This window comes from Heterodontus francisci, chromosome 3 (assembly GCF_036365525.1).
Source record: "Heterodontus francisci isolate sHetFra1 chromosome 3, sHetFra1.hap1, whole genome shotgun sequence".
NCBI lineage: Eukaryota > Metazoa > Chordata > Chondrichthyes > Heterodontiformes > Heterodontidae > Heterodontus > Heterodontus francisci.
The window spans coordinates 53,159,927-53,183,274 of NC_090373.1; the positions used below are offsets into that span (position 1 = coordinate 53,159,927).

At 44.9% G+C, this 23,348-nt stretch overlaps 1 protein-coding gene across 5 annotated transcripts in view; it reads left to right on the forward strand.

Annotated features, from left to right (window-relative positions):
* The window catches only part of allc (allantoicase), a 64,419-nt gene extending 42,014 nt beyond the window's left edge, over positions 1-22,405 (forward strand). For all 5 annotated transcript variants that reach the window (XM_068022338.1, XM_068022348.1, XM_068022357.1 and 2 more), the window contains exons 11-12: positions 9,510-9,637; positions 21,658-22,405. In XM_068022338.1, coding sequence (XP_067878439.1) covers positions 9,510-9,637; positions 21,658-21,801 — 272 coding nt within the window. In that variant the 3' untranslated portion in view covers positions 21,802-22,405. The remainder of the gene's footprint in view (positions 1-9,509; positions 9,638-21,657) is intronic.
* The last annotated feature ends 943 nt before the right edge of the window (positions 22,406-23,348 follow it).

Consider the following 23,348-nt stretch of genomic DNA (forward strand, 5'->3'; position numbering starts at 1 on the left):
GCCATCAGAAATTTATCATACTATTAATCAAAACAGCGTACTCACCTCCCCAGTCTCAATCTGTTCACTTCCCCAGTCTCAACATCTTCACCTCCCCAGTCTCAGCGTCTTCACCTCCCCAGTCTCAGTGTGTTCACCTCCCCAGTCTCAGCGTGTTCACTTCCCCAGTCTCAACATCTTCACCTCCCCAGTCTCAACATCTTCACCTCCCCAGTCTCAGCGTCTTCACCTCCCCAGTCTCAGCGTCTTCACCTCCCCAGTCTCAGCGTGTTCACCTCCCCAGTCTCAACGTCTTCACCTCCCCAGTCTCAGCGTCTTCACCTCCCCAGTCTCAGTGTGTTCACCTCCCCAGTCTCAGCGTGTTCACCTCCCCAGTCTCAGCGTGTTCACCTCCCCAGTCTCAACGTCTTCACCTCCCCAGTCTCAGTGTGTTCACCTCCCCAGTCTCAGCGTGTTCACCTCCCCAGTCTCAGCGTGTTCACCTCCCCAGTCTCAGCGTCTTCACCTCCCCAGTCTCAGCGTCTTCACCTCCCCAGTCTCAACGTCTTCACCTCCCCAGTCTCAGCGTGTTCACCTCCCCAGTCTCAACATCTTCACCTCCCCAGTCTCAGCGTCTTCACCTCCCCAGTCTCAGCGTCTTCACCTCCCCAGTCTCAGTGTGTTCACCTCCCCAGTCTCAGTGTGTTCACTTCCCCAGTCTCAACATCTTCACCTCCCCAGTCTCAGCGTCTTCACCTCCCCAGTCTCAGCGTCTTCACCTCCCCAGTCTCAGTGTGTTCACCTCCCCAGTCTCAGTGTGTTCACTTCCCCAGTCTCAACATCTTCACCTCCCCAGTCTCAGTGTGTTCACCTCCCCAGTCTCAGCGTCTTCACCTCCCCAGTCTCAGCGTGTTCACCTCCCCAGTCTCAGCGTGTTCACCTCCCCAGTCTCAACGTCTTCACCTCCCCAGTCTCAACGTCTTCACCTCCCCAGTCTCAACATGTTCACCTCCCCAGTCTCAGTGTGTTCACCTCCCCAGACTCGGCGTGTTCACCTCCCCAGTCTCAGCGTCTTCACCTCCCCAGTCTCAGCGTGTTCACCTCCCCAGACTCGGCGTCTTCACCTCCCCAGTCTCAGCGTGTTCACCTCCCCAGTCTCAACGTCTTCACCTCCCCAGTCTCAACGTCTTCACCTCCCCAGTCTCAACATGTTCACCTCCCCAGTCTCAGTGTGTTCACCTCCCCAGACTCGGCGTGTTCACCTCCCCAGTCTCAGCGCCTTCACCTCCCCAGTCTCAACATGTTCACCTCCCCAGACTCGGCGTGTTCACCTCCCCAGTCTCAACATGTTCACCTCCCCAGTCTCAGTGTGTTCACCTCCCCAGTCTCAACATGTTCACCTCCCCAGTCTCAGTGTGTTCACCTCCCCAGTCTCAGTGTGTTCACCTCCCCAGTCTCAGTGTGTTCACCTCCCCAGTCTCAACATGTTCACCTCCCCAGTCTCAGTGTGTTCACCTCCCCAGTCTCAGTGTGTTCACCTCCCCAGTCTCAGTGTGTTCACCTCCCCAGTCTCAGTGTGTTCACCTCCCCAGTCTCAGTGTGTTCACCTCCCCAGTCTCAGTGTATTCACCTCCCCAGTCTCAGCGTCTTTACCTCCCCAGTCTCAGCGTGTTCACCTCCCCAGTCTCAGTGTGTTCACCTCCCCACAGACTCAGTGTGTTCACCCCCCTCCACACACACAGTCTCAGCTTGTTCACCACCCCTCCCCAACAGTCTCAGTGTGTTCCCCCATTTCCGCATTCTCAGTGTGTTCACCCCCTTCCACACACACAGTCTCAGCTTGTTCACCCCCCCCCCTCCCAGCCTCAGTGTGTTCACCTCCCCAGTCTCAGCGTCTTCACCTCCCTAGACTCAGTGTGTTCACCAACCCCCCCCCCACAGTCGAGTGTGTTCACCCCTTCCCACAGTCTTAGTGTTTTCACCCCTCCCCACACAGTCTCAGCATGCTCACCTTCTGCCCCCGATGCTCCCATTGGCCAGCACTGCCTGATTGACAGCACCACGATTGGTGGGCCATATCAAAATGCACCATGATTGAAGGGCTGGATCAAAACCTTTGGTGGCTGGAATCTGGCCTGCAGGCCATATGTTGGACAACTCAGGGTTGGACAGTGTAGATGGAGTAGAGATGGATTGGTGGTACAGATCAGCCATGATCTAATTGAATGGCGGCGGAACAGTCTCAGGGGACTAAATGACCTACTTGTGTTCCTATGTTCCCACATAATTGATTTAATATTATAAAAGCAAAATACTGCGGATGCTGGAAATCTGAAACAAAAACAAGAAATGCTGGATTCACTCAGCAGGTCTGGCAGCATCTGTGGAAAGAGAAGCAGAGTTAACGTTTCGGGTCAGTGACCCTTCTTCAGAACATTGATTTAATATTGTTGGTTGAGGGATAAATGTTGGCCAGAACACTGGGGAATACTCCCCTGCTCTTCGAAACAATGCCATGCAATCTTTTACGCCCATCTGAAAGGGCATACGGACATATCAATATACGAATTAGGAGCAGGGGTAGGGCCCTCGGTCCTTGAGTTTTTTAAACAGTGACCCCTAGTTCTATATTCTCCCACAAGGGGAAACATCCTTTCCACATCCACCCTGTCAAGACTCCTCAGGATCTTATATGTTTCAATCAAGTCGCCTCTTATTCTTCTAAAATGCACAGGATACAAGCCGAGACTGTCCAACCTTTCCTCATAAGACAACTCACCCATTCCAGGTATTAGTCTAGGAAACCTTCTTTGAAATGCTTCCAACCCATTTACATCCTTCCTTAAATAACAAGGCCAGTACTGGTGAGTACTGTGAGACCTGTGGTCTCACCAATGCCCTGTATAATTGAAGCATAACCTCCCTACTTTTGTATTCAATTCCCCTTGCAATGAACAATAACATTCTATTAGCTTTCCTAATTACTTGCTGAACCTGCATGCTAACTTTTGGCGATTCATGCACTAGGACACCCAGATCCCTCTGCATCTCAGAACTCTCCAACCTCGGTTTAAGGTCTCATCTGAAACACTCCCTCAGTACTGCACTGGGAGTGTCAGTCTGGATTTTATGCTTAAGTTTCTGAAGCAGGACTTGAATCCAAAAAGTTCTTGTTCAGAGGTGAGAGTGCAATCCCCTGAGCTGCACTGACATTAATCAAGAAAAATATACCACTTACAGAATTTGAAAGTTGTTTTTTTTCCCCTCTTCCCACTAAATATCTACATTTTCCTTTTGGTAATTGAAATAAACGTTCAATGTAATGGTATGCAATTGGTACCATTCTCAAGAGTGCAGACATTTCCTTTGAATATTGTTGAGTATACCTATTGAGCAGCAAGTGACAACTTCACTCATGCTTTAACTAAGAAATACTTTTACCAAGCATTAGGAGAGTTATCTTCCTCTCAGCTGAAGGGAAGTAAGTGCTGATTTCCCAATCAGGATACTCCCAGCACGGAATGGCACTCATGGGATATGCTAGTTGAGAAATGTTGGGCTCGGAACCTCTAATTTTCCATCTGTCAATTTAAATGACTGAAAAATAACAGATTGTGGCTCTGCAATTTCCTGACGAATGCTGTCTAGTGCTGCTCTTCATCAGGAGTGCCCATTTGGGGAAACAGTTCTAGAATTTCCTCTAAGAGTTGTTGGTCTTGCATACCCTATATGTCTGTAAAATATAGGTGTTTGCGCTTTAAAGTACCATTCCTTAACTTTAGTGCAAGTTCCGGGGATCAATAGTGTAATTCACAATAACTCACAGCTGGCATTTTCTATTGTTATCGGTTGTTAGGCAGCAATGAAAATTTCTTACAAATTCTATTGCTTTCTCAAGTTAGGTTAATGACTTTTATTTCAACCTGTAGTTAAGGGAACTGAAGGAGTGATCAGCAAAGCTGCACATAACTTATGGTCATTGGCAACATGAGACGTCAAGCAGGATGGAAGCAGTGTCAAGTCTGTGGCAGGACATGTAGGAGAAACTGGGACGAAGAGCAGGAGACCATGAACAGGGAAATCCATAGGTATAGAAGGTGGACATTCAGAGTTTGAACTTGTACCAGAGCAGGTACAGGCAGTATCAAAAAAGTGTCAGCCACTATCTATCAGTGTAGGCTGGTGTATGAGTAGACTGTACCTTGGTAAAGACATTGGGTCTGGAACAAGGATAGGTACTGTATTGTCTGAGCGAGTCACCAGGTATTTGTGGAACGGATGTCTTGTCTAAAAATTACTGCAGTTCTTTGAAACATAGAAACATAGAAAATAGGAGCAGGAGTAGGCCATTTGGCCCTTCATGCCTGCTCTGTCATTCATTATGATCATGGTTGATCATCCAACTCAGTAACCTGTTCCGGCTTTCATCCCATACACTTTGATCCCTTTAAACCCAAGAGCTATATCTAACTCCTTTTTGAAAACATTCAATGTTTTGGCTTTCTGTGTTAGCGAATTCCACAGGCTCACCACTCTCTGGGTGAAGAAATTTCTTCTCATCTCAGTCCTGTTGGGTTTACCCCGTATCCTTAGACTATGACCCCTGGTTCTGGACTCCCCCACCATCGGGAAGTTCCTTCCTGCATCTACCCTGTCAAGCCCTGTTAGAATTTTATAGGTTTCTATGAGATCCCCCCTCGCTCTTCTGAACTCCAGCGAATATAATCCTAATCAACTCAATCTCTCCTCATACGTCAGTCCCGCCATCCCAGGAATCAGTCTGGTAAACCTTCGCTGCACTCCGTCTGTAGCAAGAACATTCTTCCTCAGATAAGGAGACTAAAACTGCACACAATATTCCAGGTGTGGCCTCACCAAGGCCCTGTATAATTGCAGCAAGACATCCCTGCTCCTGTACTCGAATCCTCTTGCTATGAAGGCCAACGTACCATTTGCCTTTTTTACCGCCTGTTGCACCTGCATGCTTACCTTCAGTGACTGGTGTATGAGAACAGCCAGGTCTCGCTGCATATTCCCCTCTCTCAGTTTATAGCCATTCAGATAAGAATCTGCCTTCCTGTTTCTGTTACCAAAGTGAATAAGCTCACATTTATCCACATTATACTGCATCTGCCATGCATTAGCCCACTCACTCAACTTGTCCAAATCATCCTGAAGCCTCTCTGCATCCTCCTCACAACTCACCCTCCCACCCAGTTTTGTGTCATCTGCAAATATGGAGATATTACATTTAGTTCCCTCATCTGAATCATTAATGTATATTGTGAATAGCTGGGGTCCTAGCACCAATCCCTGAGGTACCCCACTAGTCACAGCCTGCCATTCGGAAAAAGACCCATCTATCCCTACTCTTCGTTTCCTGTCTGCCAACCAATTTTCTATCCAACGTAATACACTACCTTCAATCCCATGCACTTTAATTTTACATGCTAATCTCTTATGTGGGTCTTTGTTGAAAGCCTTCTGAAAGTCCAAATAAACCACATCCACTGGCTCCCCCTCATCAACTCTACTAGTTACATTCTCGAAAAATTCTAATAGATTTGTCAAGCATGATTTTCCTTTCGTAAATCCATGCTGACACTGCCCGATTCTACCACTGTTCTCTAAGTGCTCTGCTATAAAATCTTTGATAATGGACGCTAGAATTTTCCCCGCTACCGACGTCAGGCTGACTAATCTATAATTCCCTGCTTTCTCTCTACCTCCCTTTTTAAATAGTGGGGTTACATTAGCTACCCTCCAATCTGTAGGAACTGTTCCAGAGTCTATAGAATCTTGGAAGATGACCACCAATGCATCCACTATTTCTAGGGCCACTTCTTTAAGTATTCTGGGATGCATATCATCAGGCCCTGGGGATTTAAATCCCATCAATTTCCCCAACACCATTTCTCTACTAATACTGATTTCTTTCAGTTCCTCTCTCTCACTGAGCCCTGTGTTCCCCAACATTTCTGGTATGATATTTGTGTCCTTCTTTGTGAAGACAGAACCAAAGTATGCATTTAGTTGGTCAGCCATTTCTTTATTCCCCATAATAAATTCCCCTGTTTCTGACTGTAAGGGACCTACATTTGTCTTCACCAATCTTTTTCTCTTCACATACCTATAGACATGTTTACACAGTCAGTTTTTATGTTCCCCGCAAGCTTGGCTCTCGTACTCTATTTTCCCCTTCTTAATCAATCCCTTGGTCCTCCTTTGCTGAAATCTAAACTGCTTCCAATCCTCAGGTCTGTTGTTTTTCCTGGCAAATTTATATGCCTTTTCCTTGAATCCAATGCTATCTCTAATTTCCTTGTAAGCCATGGTTTGGCTACCTTTCCCGTTTTACTTTTGCACCAGACAGGGAAATTGTTGCAGTTCATCCATGCGCTCTTTGAATGTTTGCCATTGCTTATCCACCATCAAACCTTTAAGTAACGTTTCCCAATCCGTCATGGCCAACTTACGCCTCATACCTTTGTAGTTTCCTTTACTAAGATTCAGGACCCTTGTCTCAGAATCAACTATGTCACTCTCCATCTTGATGAAGAATTCTATATTATGGTCGTTTGTCCCAAAGTGGTCTCGCACCACTAGATTGTCAATTATTCCTCTCTCATTACACAATACCCAGTCTAGGATGACCTGTTCTCTAGTTGGTTCCTTAATGTATTGATCCAGAAAACCATCCAGTATATACTCCAAGAATTCCTCCTCTCCGGTATTGTGACTAATTTGATTTGCCCAATCTATATACAGATTAAAGTCACCTGTAATTACAGATGTTCCTTTATCGCATGCATCTCTAATTTCCTGTTTAATGCCGTTCCCAACATCACCACTACAGTTTGGGGGTCTATATACAACCCCCACTAATGTTTTTTGTCCCTTGGTGTTTCTCAGCTCCACCCATACAGATTCCACATTGTCAGAGCTAATATCTTTCCTCACTATTGCGTTAATTTCCTTTTTAACCAGCAATGCAAGTCCACCGCCTTTTGTTTTTTGTCTGTCCTTCCTAAATACTGAATACCCCTGGATGTTCATTTCCCATCCCTGGTCACCTTGCAGCCATGTCTCTGTAATCCCGATTATATCATACCCATTTCATTTGAGGAAATGAAAGTCCTAATTACAATGGAATTTTTGTGGATATGATATATTTAGTATTTCAGCAAAACTTTTCTAGAAAAATCAATTAGTCCCCACAATCAGAAGGCCTAATTTCGGATGTATATCTGAAGAAAAATAGCACAGATTCCATAAGGTGATAATGTTTTTTAAGTTTTAGAGATACAGCACTGAAACAGGTCCTTCGGCCCACCCACCGAGTCTGTGCCGACCTTCAACCACCCATTTATACTAATCCTACACTAATTCCATATTCCTACCTCATCCCCACCTGTCCCTATATTTCCTTACCACCTACCTATACTAGGGGCAATTGCTAATGGTCAATTTACCTATCAACCTGCAAGTCTTTGGCATGTGGGAGGAAACCGGAGCACCCAGAGGAAACCCACGCAGACACAGGGAGAACTTGCAAACTCCACACAGGCAGTACCCAGAATTGAACCCGGGTCGCTGGAGCTGTGAGGCTGCGGTGCTAACCACTGCACCACTGTGCTGCCCCTATGGAGTACCTATGCTCCATTTGGGCAGGCAGTTGGGGGTTGGGTATGACTAAGGGTCTCAAGCAGTGATCATTGCTGTTTTTAGTGTACATAAATACTTTTCAGTTGAAGACAGAAATCAAATTGAGGAATGGATTTCAGACAGCAGGGAGCAGGTAAACCAAATACAGAAAGATCTGATGAAAGGCCATCGACCTCAAACGTTAACTCTGTTTCTCTCTCCACAGATGCTGTCTGACCGGCTGAGTATTTCCAGCACTTACTGTATTTATTAGAGAAAGATTGGGGTTGGCTGGGAAGATGAGCTGATGAGTGGCAAATGTCATTTAATGTGGACGGATAAAATAGTCAGACCAGGGAAGGGAAACAGTGGACTATAAACTAAATGGTCACAGGACACAACATAGGAGAGAGATTTGTAGGTATAAATGAATATCACCCTGAAACCAACAGGGCAATGAATGGCAGCAGTAAGAAAGCCTAAACGTATGTTGGGATATTTAGGTAGAGGGATGGAGAATGAATCTCAGGAGGTGATTATAACTCTGTCCAAGGCCTGGGATTGTTTTCGGTGAAAAAGAAAAGGCTCAGGGGAGATAATATTCAAGTATTCAAGCTTTTTAAAGGAACAGATACAGTGAACACTGATAATACAATTTAAATTTCCACAAACTTTAGAACGAGAAGAGAAGTTCATGAAATGTTTAGATGCAACTACTTCATGGGGAGGGTGCTGCACATGTGAATTGGACTGTCCAGTGAGCCTGTGGAAGCAGATTGTCTGGAAAAAAGTAAAGGATGATTGGATGGATATTTGAGGGAGTGGCCATTTGGGAGCTGTTAAATTTTTGACATGGGCCAGATGGATTGCCGAGTCCTTTCTGTTTTTCCTTTGTTTCTATTTCAATGCGACTCCATTTTTAGGCTGAGCTCCAAAGTGAAGCTTGCTTTGTGAATTCCTGAATCAGGCACTACCCTTGCAGCCGATTGCATTCACTAAGTATGTCATGTGATAAATGAAACACAGTGCAACATCACAGCAGGTTTCTGATCTTTATTTGTATGTCTGTGGTCCACAGGCCAAAATACTGTTCCACAGATGCTTGTTGCAGATGAATTTTGACATCAATGGCCCCCGTTATTTACGGGAGACAGGGAGGGAGTGGTCGGGAAAGGCGGAGGTCCTGTTGAATTTAATGGCAGGATCTCATTTGAATTCTTTTACAAAGTTTCCTGCTTGGCAGCCAGCCAGATTGAAAGGCTAGCAGTTGGGAAAGCCTGCTGTACAAGGTTACAGCTGGGGATTGGAAAGATCGTGGGAACAGTAGTGTTGGGAGGGTGGGCGGTGGGGAGGGCAGGGGTAGAGATCATGGGGGTCAGGGGGAGATTGCAGAGGAGGAGACATAGATTGCATCAGTACATGGGAAAGGGCTGTGGAGATTGCGGGGAGCAGGTCGGCTGATTGCGGGGAAGGGGCAGATTGCAGCATGTTAGCTTGAGGGCGGCGTGGGTGAAGCACTTCTGATACATGAGCAGTGCTGGATCCAACAATTCCCGCCTCTCCTCAGCTGACAGGTTTTCCGAGCCCGGGAAACATTGCCCGTAGCCGTTAAATCCACTTAGCTGACTCTTGAAAGCAGGTTACTTGCCTGACCCTCCCCCTACCTCCACAACCCACTTGCGTTAAACTGGAAGTCGGTGCATTTGCGGTTTTTAGGGGTGAGTTCCTGTTTTTAAAATTTAAGATGCCTCCCTGTGTGGGGGAGTTAAAATTGCCCCTATAGTTTGCAGCAGCTTTGACTTTGCCAGCCTTAGCTGAGGTAAAAACTGGGGTAAAAATGTGAACAATGCACTTAAACTGCACATTCTTAATCTTTTTCTCATCAGGTAACTTCCCAGATAGTTGCAAAATTGAAGGATGTGCCATAACTCCAGAAGAGGAAAAAGAAAGCATTGGGATGAATTGGAAAGGGTGTCTTGATTTGAAATGGAAATTACTGCTGCCAGTTACTAAGGTATATGTGGTTAGAAGTTGGACTTTCACAGATTTCACCCACTGTTGCCTAGTCAGAAATAGTGGGGAGGTGTGCAGTTATTCCATAAAGCAATATTGGACCCCAAAGTCCCGAAGTAGTAGGAAGCGGGTTCACTGTTAATTGTTCACTTGCAAAAGAGAAATTTGCAGGGCTTTTGGGAAAGAGCAGGGGAGTGGGACTAATTGGATAGCTCTTTCAAAGAGCTGGCAGGGTTGGTGGGCCGAATGTGCTGCATGATTCTATGAAAACCTGAGTTATCAACCTTTGTCTTCTAATTACGGGAGAGTGGAGTGAAGAGTAATTTCACGACTCACCCATCACCTAGTGGCTGACGGAAGTTTGAGACATCGAAACAGGTTACCCAAATGCTGAATACTCAATAAAAGAAGCAGGAAAAGCACATTAAAAAAAAGAGTGGCTTCACCTAGCAATGTAATTTATCTTGGGTTGTATATCTGGGACTGGGTAATCTGTTTGATGCGAGGATTGTCTGGAAATTACTGAAATATAAACCAGATAGCAAAAGTCTATTATTTAAAAATAGTTTCTGTGACACAAAGGCAATAAGTTATTAAAATAATTTCAAAGAATTTCCATAAACAGCAATATAAGCTCAGAATGTAAACTCTGATTGTACCTTCTGTCTGGCTTTAGATTTGGCAATTTACAATTGTATGCACCGAAAGCAAAAAGCTGTGCTATAATGTGTGGTCTTACAGGTTCTACTGTAAAATGTATATTTCTCCTTTCTCCCTTCTAACTTCTCTATGGTCATGGCACAGGACGGCTGCCTGTTGGAGTCTATTGCTGTGCATTGTATGGTGTTTTAGGGGGAAGGGTCCTAAATGTCTGAGATTAAAGGTCTGTTGCACCCATTTTGTATATTTTTTAACCATGGCCGTCTGGTCATATTGTCCTTTCACCCTGACAGTCTGGCCCGCAAAACCCAGGTTAACTCAACCATATCTGTACTTGTGTTTCCAATTCGCCTCTTTGACCTGTTTGAAGGGCTGTTCTTTGCACTGTTGCCTCTTTGATGGATAAATCCTACATGAGAATATCTGCAACTTGAGATATAGATAAATGAATGAGACCTTCGATTTAAACTTCGTGTGCAGCTCCCAGGTTCCATGATCTGCACGTAAGTGGCCTATGATGAGCTTATGCAGTCCTGGAGTAAGAGATCTTCCTCTTTCCTCTGGATTGCTCACATGATTCCAAAACCAGGAAAGGTCTTCTTTCTTTTTTTTTCACTTTTCATGTCAGTCTCCTTACTGCTCAGTCAAGAAAATGTCATGATTAAACATTCAAAACAGGTCCTCTTTTTGTAAAATCTGCTTGGATCTCAGTGCAAGCAGACCATGGGCTAAGATTTTGTGTGGCTCCCTGAGGCAGAGTTTGAGGTGGGGGGGCATGGAGTATCATGACAGGTGGTGAGGGGGGCAGGGGGTAGAGGGCCCATCGCCTCCCCATTGCCAACTGATCTTCCAGGGAGCGGATAGGCCGATGACGGTCTTCCTACCCAGAGGCCAATTGAGGCCCATAAGTCTCCTATTAAAGGCCAATTAAGGGCCTCTTCCTGCCACTGCTGAGATCTTCCCAGTGGTGCGGGATGCCTCCGGCACGCTGGGAGGATGCCTTGCAACATGAGGCGCCCTCCCTGTGGGCTTCGGGAGGGGTGGCCTACTCCATGGGCAAATTGTGGCCCACGGAGGAACCCCACCGGGAACAACTTTAACCCCAGGGACGCCCACCCCCCTCTTCTGCACAACCCTCACCAGCCCCTGCTGGGACTTCCGGACTGGCCCCGGTGACCCCCTCCTCACCTACCTGTGGTCTGGGGTTCCAGCAGTGGACCTGATTCCAAGGCCTCTGCTGTACCAATAGTGGCCGCCGCACCCAGTGGTGCTGCCAATACTGCTGAGCTGCTGGCCCTCTGATTGGCGGCAGCTCTTGGAGGTGAGATCCACATCTTCAAAGAGACGAGGATCCCAGCTCTTGCAACGTTAATTTTATAGACCGGAGCTCCCCCCATCCCTGACCTTTTTGGCCCGGCACTGGGAGCCCCACCTCCAGTACAACATCCAGTGGTTTGCATGTCTAGTTAGAAGAAGGAGGTGTGTTCCATAAACTGCTCCACTACAAGATTCAAAACTTGTTATTTTTTTACATGTGGTGGTCTTAACTCTCTGGTGGACGTTCCTCAGAATCATCTTATGTTTCTGAACCTCCTACCTGTTCAGAATCCTGCACAGTGGGGATAAGGAATGGGTTTATTCATGTACTATATTGCAGATCTCTGTCAGGAATGAGAATTGCTTTTTTTTTGCAGTTGTTTATTCTGTTAGGTGGCTGTTTCATGGATGGTTGCATGAGGCAGCAACTTTAGGGCTTTCACAGATTTATGTCTTCCTCTTGACTGTACAGCTGCTTTAGTTAGTTAATATAGTTAGTGATTTCTTTCAAATGAGGAACAGGGTAATCTTTAAATAATTGTTCCCTCTTGTAATTCAGGGAAAGGGGAGCTGAAAAAAATGCAGATTTCCTTTATTAGGTTAGCTACTGGGTTAATTCTTTACCAATAGTAAATAAGTGGGAATTTAAATGCTTTGTCTGTACTTAACCGTAGGAATATAATCAACAACTATTTAATTCATATAACTCAAGTCTTGTACCCTTCAGCTATGTCCTTTCACCTTCCTTAAAGAGCAAGGCTCAGTTCAGTTACTGCCAATAAATATTAGAATGTGTCTTTGATTAACAACTCCTTTAACCTTTACGGTGTCACTGCTAACTACACATACCTAAGAAATTCTATCATAGGCTGTGGATTACTGTTCACATTCTGGAGATTCTCAGTGCTCAGGTTGCATTGATTTCCTATTGCTGTTAGTAGAGTTGAATTGCAATGTGAATTACTCCTGATGTGAGTGACACCCAGCTACCCTTGTATTTCCCCACACATAGTTCACCACACATTCCACTGCTGGAGAACGTCCTCCTGCACCCAATAATCTCTCTGAGTAGTGCTCAGCTATGAATCACTGTGTTTGTCTCCAAGCATTCACCAATCAAGTTGCAACCTAGTCATACTATCTTGCACTGTCATGTGTATATAGGCAATTGACTGCTTGCCTCAGACCATGTGTTATAACATGTTCCATTGGCAAGTCGGTCCATTAAGGTCTGTTTCAATTCAAAGAGGAGAGGGCATCACAATTGACCTGCACATTGCATCTGTTTTCCACTCATTGCCTCCCATCTCTGTCAGCCTTGCATTTCTTGCCCTGAATCTCATGATATATTTCCCCATCTGCGGGGAAATATATTTGATTGTCATGAAATGCCTCCATATTGGACCTAGCTTCCAACATGTGTGGTGTTGACAGTCCTTTGCTGTTTGTTCCTGTCCACTGTGTCCTGCAGTTTGTTCTCCTTGCTCTGTGGGTTGAACAGATGGGACATTATAAGTGTAGATCATCATACATTTTGTCAATTTATGATAATCATTTGAAATAACTTAAAAATTAACTGCATTCAATTGAAGACTTTGCTTTGAAAGGAAGTTGTGATCTTATTTATAGATTCATAAATTTGATATAGAGGTGGATTTTTGCCTTTACCATATGGGTGGAATGCAGAGAGGAAAATCGGGCAGGGAGCATCCCCCACTGGAACTGGGCCCACCTGATTTTTCACAAGATCACAGGATACTTATGGCTGAGGAAGTCCATTTGTCTATCTTAATTCATTTATCCAGAAATACCACCCCCACCATTGCTGCATCTAGTTCTTTTTTAAATGCTTGTGGAGCTTTTGCCTCCACCATTCTCCACAGAAGTGTTAATCACTTTCCCTGTGAACAGTTTGAACCAATGTCCTCTTGTCTTCTTCCTGCAGTTTATTTTAAGGTAGTATCCCAGATTAACTTTTTTTATTCCCTTAAATACTTCACATACCTCTAAATGATCACTTCTCAGATGCTTCTTTTCTAGGCTGAAAAGACTTTTGTTTCTCCTCATGACTCGGACCCCAGACATCCAGAAATTAGAGACCTGCTTTGTAGTTCTTGTCTGCATTGCTTCCAGCGCTTGAATGCCTTTCTTGTTTCCCAGCCGCTAGCACTGGTCACAATGCTCAAGGTGTTGCTCTGGCCAGAGTGGTGACTTGTATTCTATTCTTTATTGGCTATGTAGTTCAGCATTTGTTGATTGCTGCTCTGCGTTGGTTAGAAGGTGTCGTCAAAGGCGCTTACTTAGTAATAACCTGCTCACTGACGCTCAGTTTGGGTTCCACCAGGCCAACTCAGCTCCAGACCTCATTACAGCCTTGTTTTAAACATGGAAGAAAGAGCTGAACTCAAGAGGTGAAGTGAGAGTGACTGCCCTTGACATCAAGGCAGCATTTGACCGAGTATGGCATCAAGGAGCCCTAGCAAAACTGGAATCAATGGGAATTGGGGGGAAAACTCTCCGCTGGTTGGAGTCATGCCAAGCACAAAGGAAGATGGTTGTTGTTGTTGGAGGCAATCATCTGAGCTCCAGGACATCACTGCAGGAGTTCCTCAGGGTAGCGTCCTAGGCCCAACCATCTTCAGCTGCTTCAATCATAAGGTCACAAGTGGGGATGTTCGCTGATGATTACGCAATGTTCAGCACTATTCATGACTCCTCAGATACTGAAGCAGTCTGTGTAGAAATGCAACATGACCTGGACAATATCCAGGCTTGGGCTGATAAGTGGCAAGTAACATTCGCTCCACACAAGTGCCAGGCAATGACCATCTCCAACAAGAGAGAATTTAACCATCTCACCTTGACATTTTTTAAAATTCATTTATGGGATGTGGGCTAAAGGCGTGCTACCCGACGGGACCCAACGACATGTGTTGGGTTCGGGTCAGGTTGCTCTTCCGGGTCCCGCTTTCGGGGTCGGGTCGGGCCGGGGCTGGGTCCGGGTCGGACACACACAGAACCTTTTTCTCTGCTGGGAGGAAAAGGGAAGTTGAGTAAGTAAGCGTCAAAATTTGCAAAGCCTGCCTGAGCTGGGAGTCTGGGACGTCAAGGAGGGAAACATGCATCTGGACACCACAGACTCTGAGTCTGTGCAGTGAGCGTCTCTATGACATCATCGTGCTCATGCTGCAGCTTCCTTCCATTCCATCCATCCAAAAGTGGTAAATACGGGGAGTGCACTATGGATGTAAAACGAATGCTGTCAGCTGGAGAAAGTGAACATTCCGGTGATCGGGTCGGTCTCGGGTTGGGTCGGGCTCGGGTCGGGTCCCGCGCAGGTCAGGTTGGGTGCGGGAAAAATGGAAGGGCTTGGGTTGGGTCGGGCTCGGGTCTGATGTGGTTCTGTCGGGTTCGGGATGGGTTTTTTTCCCCAGACCTGAGAAGGCCTTTAATGTGGGCATCGCTGGCTAGGCCAGCATATATTGCCCATCCCTATTTTGCCTTGAGAAGATGGTGTTGAGCTGCCTTCTTGAACCACTGCAGTCCTTGGTGCAAGCTGTTCGGAAGGGAATTCCAGGATTTTGACCCAGTGACAGTGAAGGCACGGCAATATAGTTCCAAGTCAGGATGATGTGTGGCTTGGAGAGGAACTTGCAGGTGGTGGTGTTCTCATGCATCTGCTGCCCTTGTCCTTCTAGGTGGTAGAGGTTGCGGGTTTGGAAGGTGCTGCCGAAGGAGCCTTAGTGCATTGCTGCAGTGCATCTGGTATATGGTACATACTGCTGCAACTGTGTGTCAGTGGTGGAGGGAGTGAATGTTTGTGGATGGGATGCCAATCAATCGGGCTGCTTTGTCCTGGATGGTGCCGAGCTTCTTCAGTGTTGTTGGAGCTGCACCCATCCAGGCAAGTGGAGAGTATTCCATCACACTCCTGACATGTGCCTTTTAGATGGTGAACCGGCTTTGGGGAGTCAGGAGGTGAGTTACATGCCGCAGGATTCCGAGTCTCTGACCTGCTCTTGTAGTCACGGTATTTATATGGCTACTCCAATTCAGTTTCTGGTCAATGGTAAATCCCAGGATATTGATAGTGGGAGTTTCAGTGGTAATGCCACTGAATTAAATTAATAAAAAAAAAGGGAGGTGAGTAACTCTGACTCATTTGGGGAGTCAGGAGGTGAGTTACTCGCCTCCCTTTTTTAAAAAATTAATTTAATTCAGTGGCATTACCACTGAAACCCCCACTATCAACATCCTGGGATTTACCATTGACCAGAAACTGAATTGGAGTAGCCATATAAATACCGTGACTACAAGAGCAGGTCAGAGACTAGGAATCCTGCGGCATGTAACTCACCTCCTGACTCCCCAAATCCTGTGCACCATCTACAAGGCATAAGTCAGGAGAGGGATGGAATACTCTCCACTTGCCTGGATGGATGCAGCTCCAACAACACTCAAGAAGCTCGACACCATCCAGGACAAAGCAGCCCGCTCGATTGGCACCCCATCCACAAACATTCACTCCCTCCACCACCGACGCACAATAGCAGCACTGTGTACCATCTACAAGATGTACTGCAACAACACACCAAGGTTCCTTAGACAGCACCTTCCAAACCTGTGACCTCTACCACTTAGAAGGACAAGAGCAGCCGATGTATGGGAACACCACCACCTGCAAGTTCCCCTCCAAGCCACACACCATCCATCCTGACTTGGAACTATGTCGCCATTCCTTCACTGTCGCTGAGTCAATATCCTGGTATTCCCTTCCTAACAGCACTGTTGATGTACCAACGCCACATGGACTGCAACGGTTCTAGAAGGCAGCTCACCACCACCTTCGCAAGATCAATTAGGGATGGGCAATAAATGCTGGCCTAGCCAGCGACACCTGCGTCCCATGCACGAATAAAAAAAAAACATGCTGAACATTAAGTCTAATAAGACACCAAGATCTCTTTCGTAGCTCATAGATTATATGTATCACCCATATTTGCTTCTTTCATGGAGTACCTTACATTTATCTGCATTAAATTTTAACTGCTGTTGTTTAGCCCACTCACATTCTATTTTACTGCATTTGTAATTATTTTTAGGCTGCCTCTTCTGTTTTCACTTTCCCTCCTAGTTTGATTTTCTGTGAATTTGACCAATTTGCATTTTGTTCTGGCACTAAATACACTTCATTGATGTAATTTAGAAACAGCAGACCCAAAATCGAGCAATAGAATATTTGATATTTCTCCCACCTCAACATGACGCCTCTAATCTGTATCTGTTGTTTTCTACTCTTCAGCCAATTTCTTATCAGTTCCAAAGTTTCATCCTGAATCCCTACAGCTTTGGATGATACTAGGCTTTAAAAAAATTCTTCCTGGGATGTGGGCGTCGCTGGCAAGGCCAACATTTGTTGCCCATCCCTAATTGTCCTTGACACCTGCCCTCTGAAATGGCCCAGTTATGAGTCAATCAAATTGCTGTGGGTCTGTAGTCACAGGTAAGGATGGCAGATTTCCTTCCCGAAAGGATATTAGTGAACCAGATGGGTTTTTATGCCAATTGATGATAGTTTCATGGCACCATTGCTGAGACTAGCTTTCAATTCCAGATTTTAAAAAAATCTGTTGCTGTTGTGGGATTGGAATCCTTGTCTCCAGGGCATTAGCCTGTGTCTCTGGGTTATCAAGTTCATTGACATTACCATTACACCACCACCTCTCTTAGAAGATTAAATTATGAGGACTGGCTGCACAAATTTGGCTTGCGTTCCTTTGACTATAGCAGATTGAGGAGTGATCTGATTGAGGTGTTTAAAATATTAAAAGGATCCTATTGGGTAGTTACAAAGAAACTATTTCCTCTGATGGGGAATCAAAAACAAAGGACATAATGTCAAAATTAGAGCTAGGCCATTTAGAACGGAAATCAGGAAAGTACTTTTTAACACAAAGGACATTAGAAATCTGGAATTCTCTGCCCCTAAAGGCAGTGGATGCTGGGAGAATTGAGTCATAGAGTCATAGAGTTATACAGCACAGAAACAGGCCCTTCGGCCCATCGTGTGTGTGCTGGCCATCAAGTACCTAATTATTCTGATCCCATTTTCCAGCACTTGGCCCGTAGCCCAGTATACTATGGTGTTTCAAGTGCTCATCTAAATACTTCTTAAATGTTGTGAGGGTTCCTGCCTCTACCACCTCTTCAGGCAGTGTGTTCCAGATTCCAACCACCCTCTGAGTAAAGTTTTTTTCCTCAAATCCCCTCTAAACCTCCTGCCCCTTATCTTGGCAGTGCATCTTGAGGTTATTAAGACAGAAATGGATAGGTTTTTATTAGGTAAGGGTATCATGGGATTTAGAGCTAAGCTGGGAAAATGGATTTGGGGTACAGATCAGCCATAATCTAATTGAATAGTGAGCAGGCTCGAGGGACTGAATGGCCTAGTCTTGCTTCTATAGGTTATGTTATAGCCTTTCATGTGAACTTTATCAATGCCTTTTGGAAGCAATGTGGTGGAATTTACCATATCCACTTGGGTTGTCACTTCATCAATGAGATCAAGGCGGGGCAGTTTAGCAGGCAGGATCTTCACTTCCAAAGCTGTGTTGACTGCTGTTTGCTAGGATTTTAGTCAGCTTTACTGTTGATAATTAATTCCATTATTGTACATGGAATTGAAGTAACTCTAATATGTCTGTAGTTGCTTGTGTCTGTTCTGTCATCTTTTTGAATATGGCACTACATTAGTTGGGTACCATTGTTTTCAATCTGTTGGTACCCACAGTGTCCATTGACTCTTTCATAATGATTGTCACAAACTTCCTCTATGGTCTTTCTCAGCACTCTGGTACAAATACCTTCTAACCCTGGAGATTTATTTGTTTTGAGCCCTTTCAGTTGTCTTGGCCCTCCATCTCATTTATAAAGAAATAGAAGGAAGATTAGGGTTTGCTACAGATGTGCCATCCTCCCACTTGTTATGCTGTGCCCTGGTGATACTTAAAGCCCAAGTGGTAAAGACTAAAATCTAACCCATAAAGAACACCCCTGAAAAATAGAGCTTTTGAAAGCAATATACCAGACCTGTGATCAACCACCATTTGGAATACTGGTGACTAGATTCATCTCTGTTGATGACATCTTGGGTGTTCTATGAACAAAGAACAAAGAACAGTACAGCACAGGAACAGGCCATTCGGCCCTCCAAGCCTGCACCGATCTTGATGCCTGCCTCAACTAACACCTTCTGCACTTCCGGGGCCCATATCCCTCTATTCCCTTCCTATTCATATATTTGTCAAGATGTATCTTAAACATCGCTATCGTATCTGCTTCCACCACCTCCCCTGGCAGCAAGTTCCAGGCACTCACCACCCTCTGTGTAAAAAAACTTGCCTCGCACATCCCCTCTAAACTTTGCCCCTCGCACCTTAAACCTATGTCCCCTAGTAACTGATTCTTCCACCCTGGGAAAAAGCTTCTGACTATCCAGTCTGTCCATGCCGCTCATAACTTTGTAAACCTCTATCATGTCGCCCCTCCACCTCCGTCGTTCCAGTGAAAACAATCCGAGTTTTTCCAACCTCTCCTCATAGCTAATGCCCTCCAGACCAGGCAACATCCTAGTAAACCTCCTCTGTACCCTCTCCAAAGCCTCCACGTCCTTCTGGTAGTGTGGCGACCAGAATTGCACGCAATATTCTAAGTGTGGCCTAACTAAGGTTCTGTACAGCTGCAACATGACTATGATACTATAATTTCTCATTGCCTATCCTCCCTGCATTTTTAAAATATTTGTTCATGGATGTGAGCATCGCTGGCTAGGCCAGCATTTGTTGCCGATCCCTAATTGCCCCTGAGTGGTGAACCATCTTCTTGAACCGCTGCAGTCCATCTGATGTAGGTACACTCATAGTGCTGTTAGGAAGGGAGTTCCAGGATTTTGACCCAGCGACAGTGAAGGAACGGTGATATAGTTCCAAGTCAGGATGGTGTGTGGCTTGGAGGGGAACTTGCAGGTGGTGGTGTTTCCATGTGTCTGCTGCCCTTGTCCTTTTATGTGGAAGAAGTCGTGGGTTTGGAAGGTGCTGTCGTAGGAGGCTTGGCAGTGCATCTTGTATATGGTACACACTGCTGCTATTATGCACTGGTGGTGGACGGAGTAAATGTTTAAGATGGTGTATGGGGTGCCGATCAAGCGGGCTGCTTTGTCCTGGTGTCGAGCTTTCTGAGTGTTGTTGGAGCTGCATTCATCCAATCAAGTGTAGAGTATGCCATCACACTATTATTTTTTGCCTTGTAAATGGCTTTGAGGAGTCAGGAGGTGAGTTACTCGCCACAGAATTCCCAACCGTGCTCTTGTAGCCACGGTATTTATATGGCTGGTCCAGTTAAGTTTCTGGTCCATAGTAACCCCAGGATGCTGATGGTGGTGGATTCAGCGATGGTAATTCCATTGAACATCAAGGGAGATGGTCAGATTCTCTCTTGTTGGAGATGGTCATTGCCCGGCACTTGTGTGGCACAAATGTTACTTGGCAATTATCAGCCCAAGCGTGAATGTTGTCCAGGTCTTGCTGCATGCGGGCACAGACTGCTCAGATACTGTGGAGTCACGAATGGTACTGAACACTGTGCAATCATCAGCGAGCATCCCCACTTCTAACCTTATGATGGAGGGAAGGTAATTGATGAAGTAGCTGAAGATGGTTAGGCCGTAATACTACCCTGAGGATCTCCTGCAGTGATGTTCTGCCTCTAACAACCACAACCACCTTCCTTTGTGCTAGATATGACTCCAATCTGTGGAGGGTTTTCCCCCGATTCCCATTCACAACAATTTTGCTAGGGCTCTTTGATGTGATACTCGGTCAAATGCTGCCTTGATGTCAAGAGCATTGACTCTCACCTCACCACTGGAATTCAGCTCTTTTGTCCATGTTTGGACCAAGGCTGTAATGAGGTCAGGAGCTGAGTGCCCCTGGCAGAACCCAAACTGAGCAAATTATTACTGAATAAGTGCCACTTGATAGCATTGTTAGTGACACCTTCCATAACTTTGCTGATGATTGAGATGGGCGGTAATTGGCCGGATTGGATTTGTCCTGCCTTTTGTGGACAGGACATACCTGGGCAATTTTCCACATTTTTGGGTAAATGCTAGCGTTGTTGCTGTACTGGAACAGCTTGGTTAGGGGTATGACTAGTTTTGGAGCACAAGTCTTCAGTACTAGAGCTGGGATGTTGTCAAGGCCTGCAGTCTTTTCTGTATCCAGTGCCTTCAGCCATTCCTTGATATCATGTGGAGTCAATTGAACCGTCTGAAGACTGGCACCTCAGGAGGAGGCCAAGATGGATCATCAACTCGGCACTTCTGGCTGAAGATGGTTGCAAATGTTTCAGCCTTTTCTTTTGCACTGATGTGCTGGGCTCTCCCATCATTCAGGATGGGGATATTTGTGGAGCCTCCTCCCCCTCCAGTCAGTTGTTTAATTGTCCGGCACCATTCATGACAGAACGTGGCAGGACTGCAGAGCTTTGATCTGATCTGTTGGCATCAAATGTGACACAATTCCTTCATTACTTCGGAGTACTTCTAAAATAAAATTGCACTTTTGCTTTAGAGTTGTTTCAATTAAGGGGCATTGTTTTACTGAAAAAGTGTTTAATTACCTTCTTTCATCCCTTTTGCTTGTTTATAAACACATGATGCAGTGGGGTAAATCAAGTGAAAGATAAAATTAAAATGGTATGGGAAAGGAGAAGGAAATGGGACTAAGTAGATAGCTCATTATGAGAGCAAGCACTAGTGCATTGAGCCTAACGGCTGTAGCAATCCACTATTGTCTGATTCTATGTCAAAATGTTTTACTGCATCACTTACATGTGATCTCATTGTGAGGGAAATAGCTCATAGTTCATCTCGTTCTTCATCACCTCCAAAACAATAAATTAACCCAACAGTTTTACTTGAAGACAATGTCCCTCTCCATCATTATAAGTCTGTAATAATCACAATTCTTTTTCTTTCAATTTTAGCTGAAACCACACCAGCAACACTTCTGCTCCATTGAAATGAAAGATACTGTAACCCATGTGCGACTGACGATTAAGCCAGATGGTGGGATCAGTAGGATGCGGCTCATGGGATACCCACGCACACTGTCCTCACACTACCTGTGAAAAGAATCTCTACAAATGCATTGCATATTCTTCTCTCAATTACAACGTCAGCTCTTCTATAATTCTACGTGTGCTAGTTTGCCAACTTTCCTTTGTTCCAGTATGTCTTATTTCGTTGACCGTACAAAATTATTGGCCTCCTGTGAGGAAGCCAGAAAACTAATGAGGGAAATCTCTAATATACCAATCATGCATGCATGTAGTTTTTATTACTGTAAGTGCTATATACTGATTCTATATGAAATCATTAGCAGGTCTGATTTTGTGATCTATAACTTATAAATAATGTACCCAAATATCTGTTGCGATACCAATCGCTGTTGCTGCCTTGGCCGCATTATTTGAGGTTGGTGAGGTTTCTTCGTCTAAATAAAAGCACAATGCATCCATGCCACTATGGACATTGTTGTATATCGCTTCAAGAGTGATGTTCCTTTAAGAACTCAGTATACTGGTGGGCTAGGTAATAGGATGTAGTCATATGACTAGAAGCCACAGTCACTCTGTAACTGTAACACCCTAGACAAAGTTTCTGTACATAGCTTGATCTGTATTGTATATACTGGTTTAGCTGCAAATAAACTTGTTAGAAATCTTCAATAAACTGGAATCCACATATTTCATTGTGTTACTTAAGATAACACAAAGAACACATGACATGGTGGCAGTTGTGGTGAAAAGACCAACTGTAATCTTGAAGATCACGGGCAAAACAGCAAACCAGTGAAGAAATTTTAAATCAAGTACCAGAAAAAAGTGAAAGAAATACTGGCTCAAACAGTGGAAAGAAGAAAAAACTTACCTCCAGTTGTGGGAGACGGAGCACTGAATGACAGCTGCAAATAAATTCCTTTGATCTGGTGAGTCATTGTGCTGACAGCCAAGGAATCCCAATATAAAAAAAAGCTTTGATGTGCTTAAAAAATTGATTTTTAAAAAAAGCCTCCGTGGGAGAGAGAAAAAACACTGGGAAAATCCAATTACTCTCCCCGGCTGATTGAGGTAAATGCCATTACAGGAGGCGTCTGAAAAAAAAGTGTGGGAAACCCCGAGCACTGCAGAATCTCCATTAAAGTAGTGAAGTAGCAAAAATCATTAAACCAGTCAACTGTGAAGAATATGAACAATCTCTAGCAAAAATAAAAGCAAAGGGGAAAGCCCTTGAACTGCCAATTGAACAGCTGTGTAAACATGCAAGCTAAAGTTCTGAAAGCAAAGTAAACAGAAAACACTGTAAAGCACCTGTTCTACTCTATCAAAGCAGCCAGTCTAAATAAAAGAGAATTTCTTAAAGGGGAAAACAGTGCAGAGTCAATAGAACAAGTTTTAAAACCAGTTTCAAACCACAAATAGAAAAGTCATCATAAATACATTGCTGAAGGCAGACACAGAGCTGAACAAAGTTAAATACAGAGCAGAAAGCAGAAGAACAGCAGAAAGATGGATATCAAATTTCCCAGCATGAACTGGAAGGGATTTATATCCTATCTGAGTTCAAACTTTTTAAATAAAGAATGCAGTTATGCTTCATAGACCAAGCGGTTGTA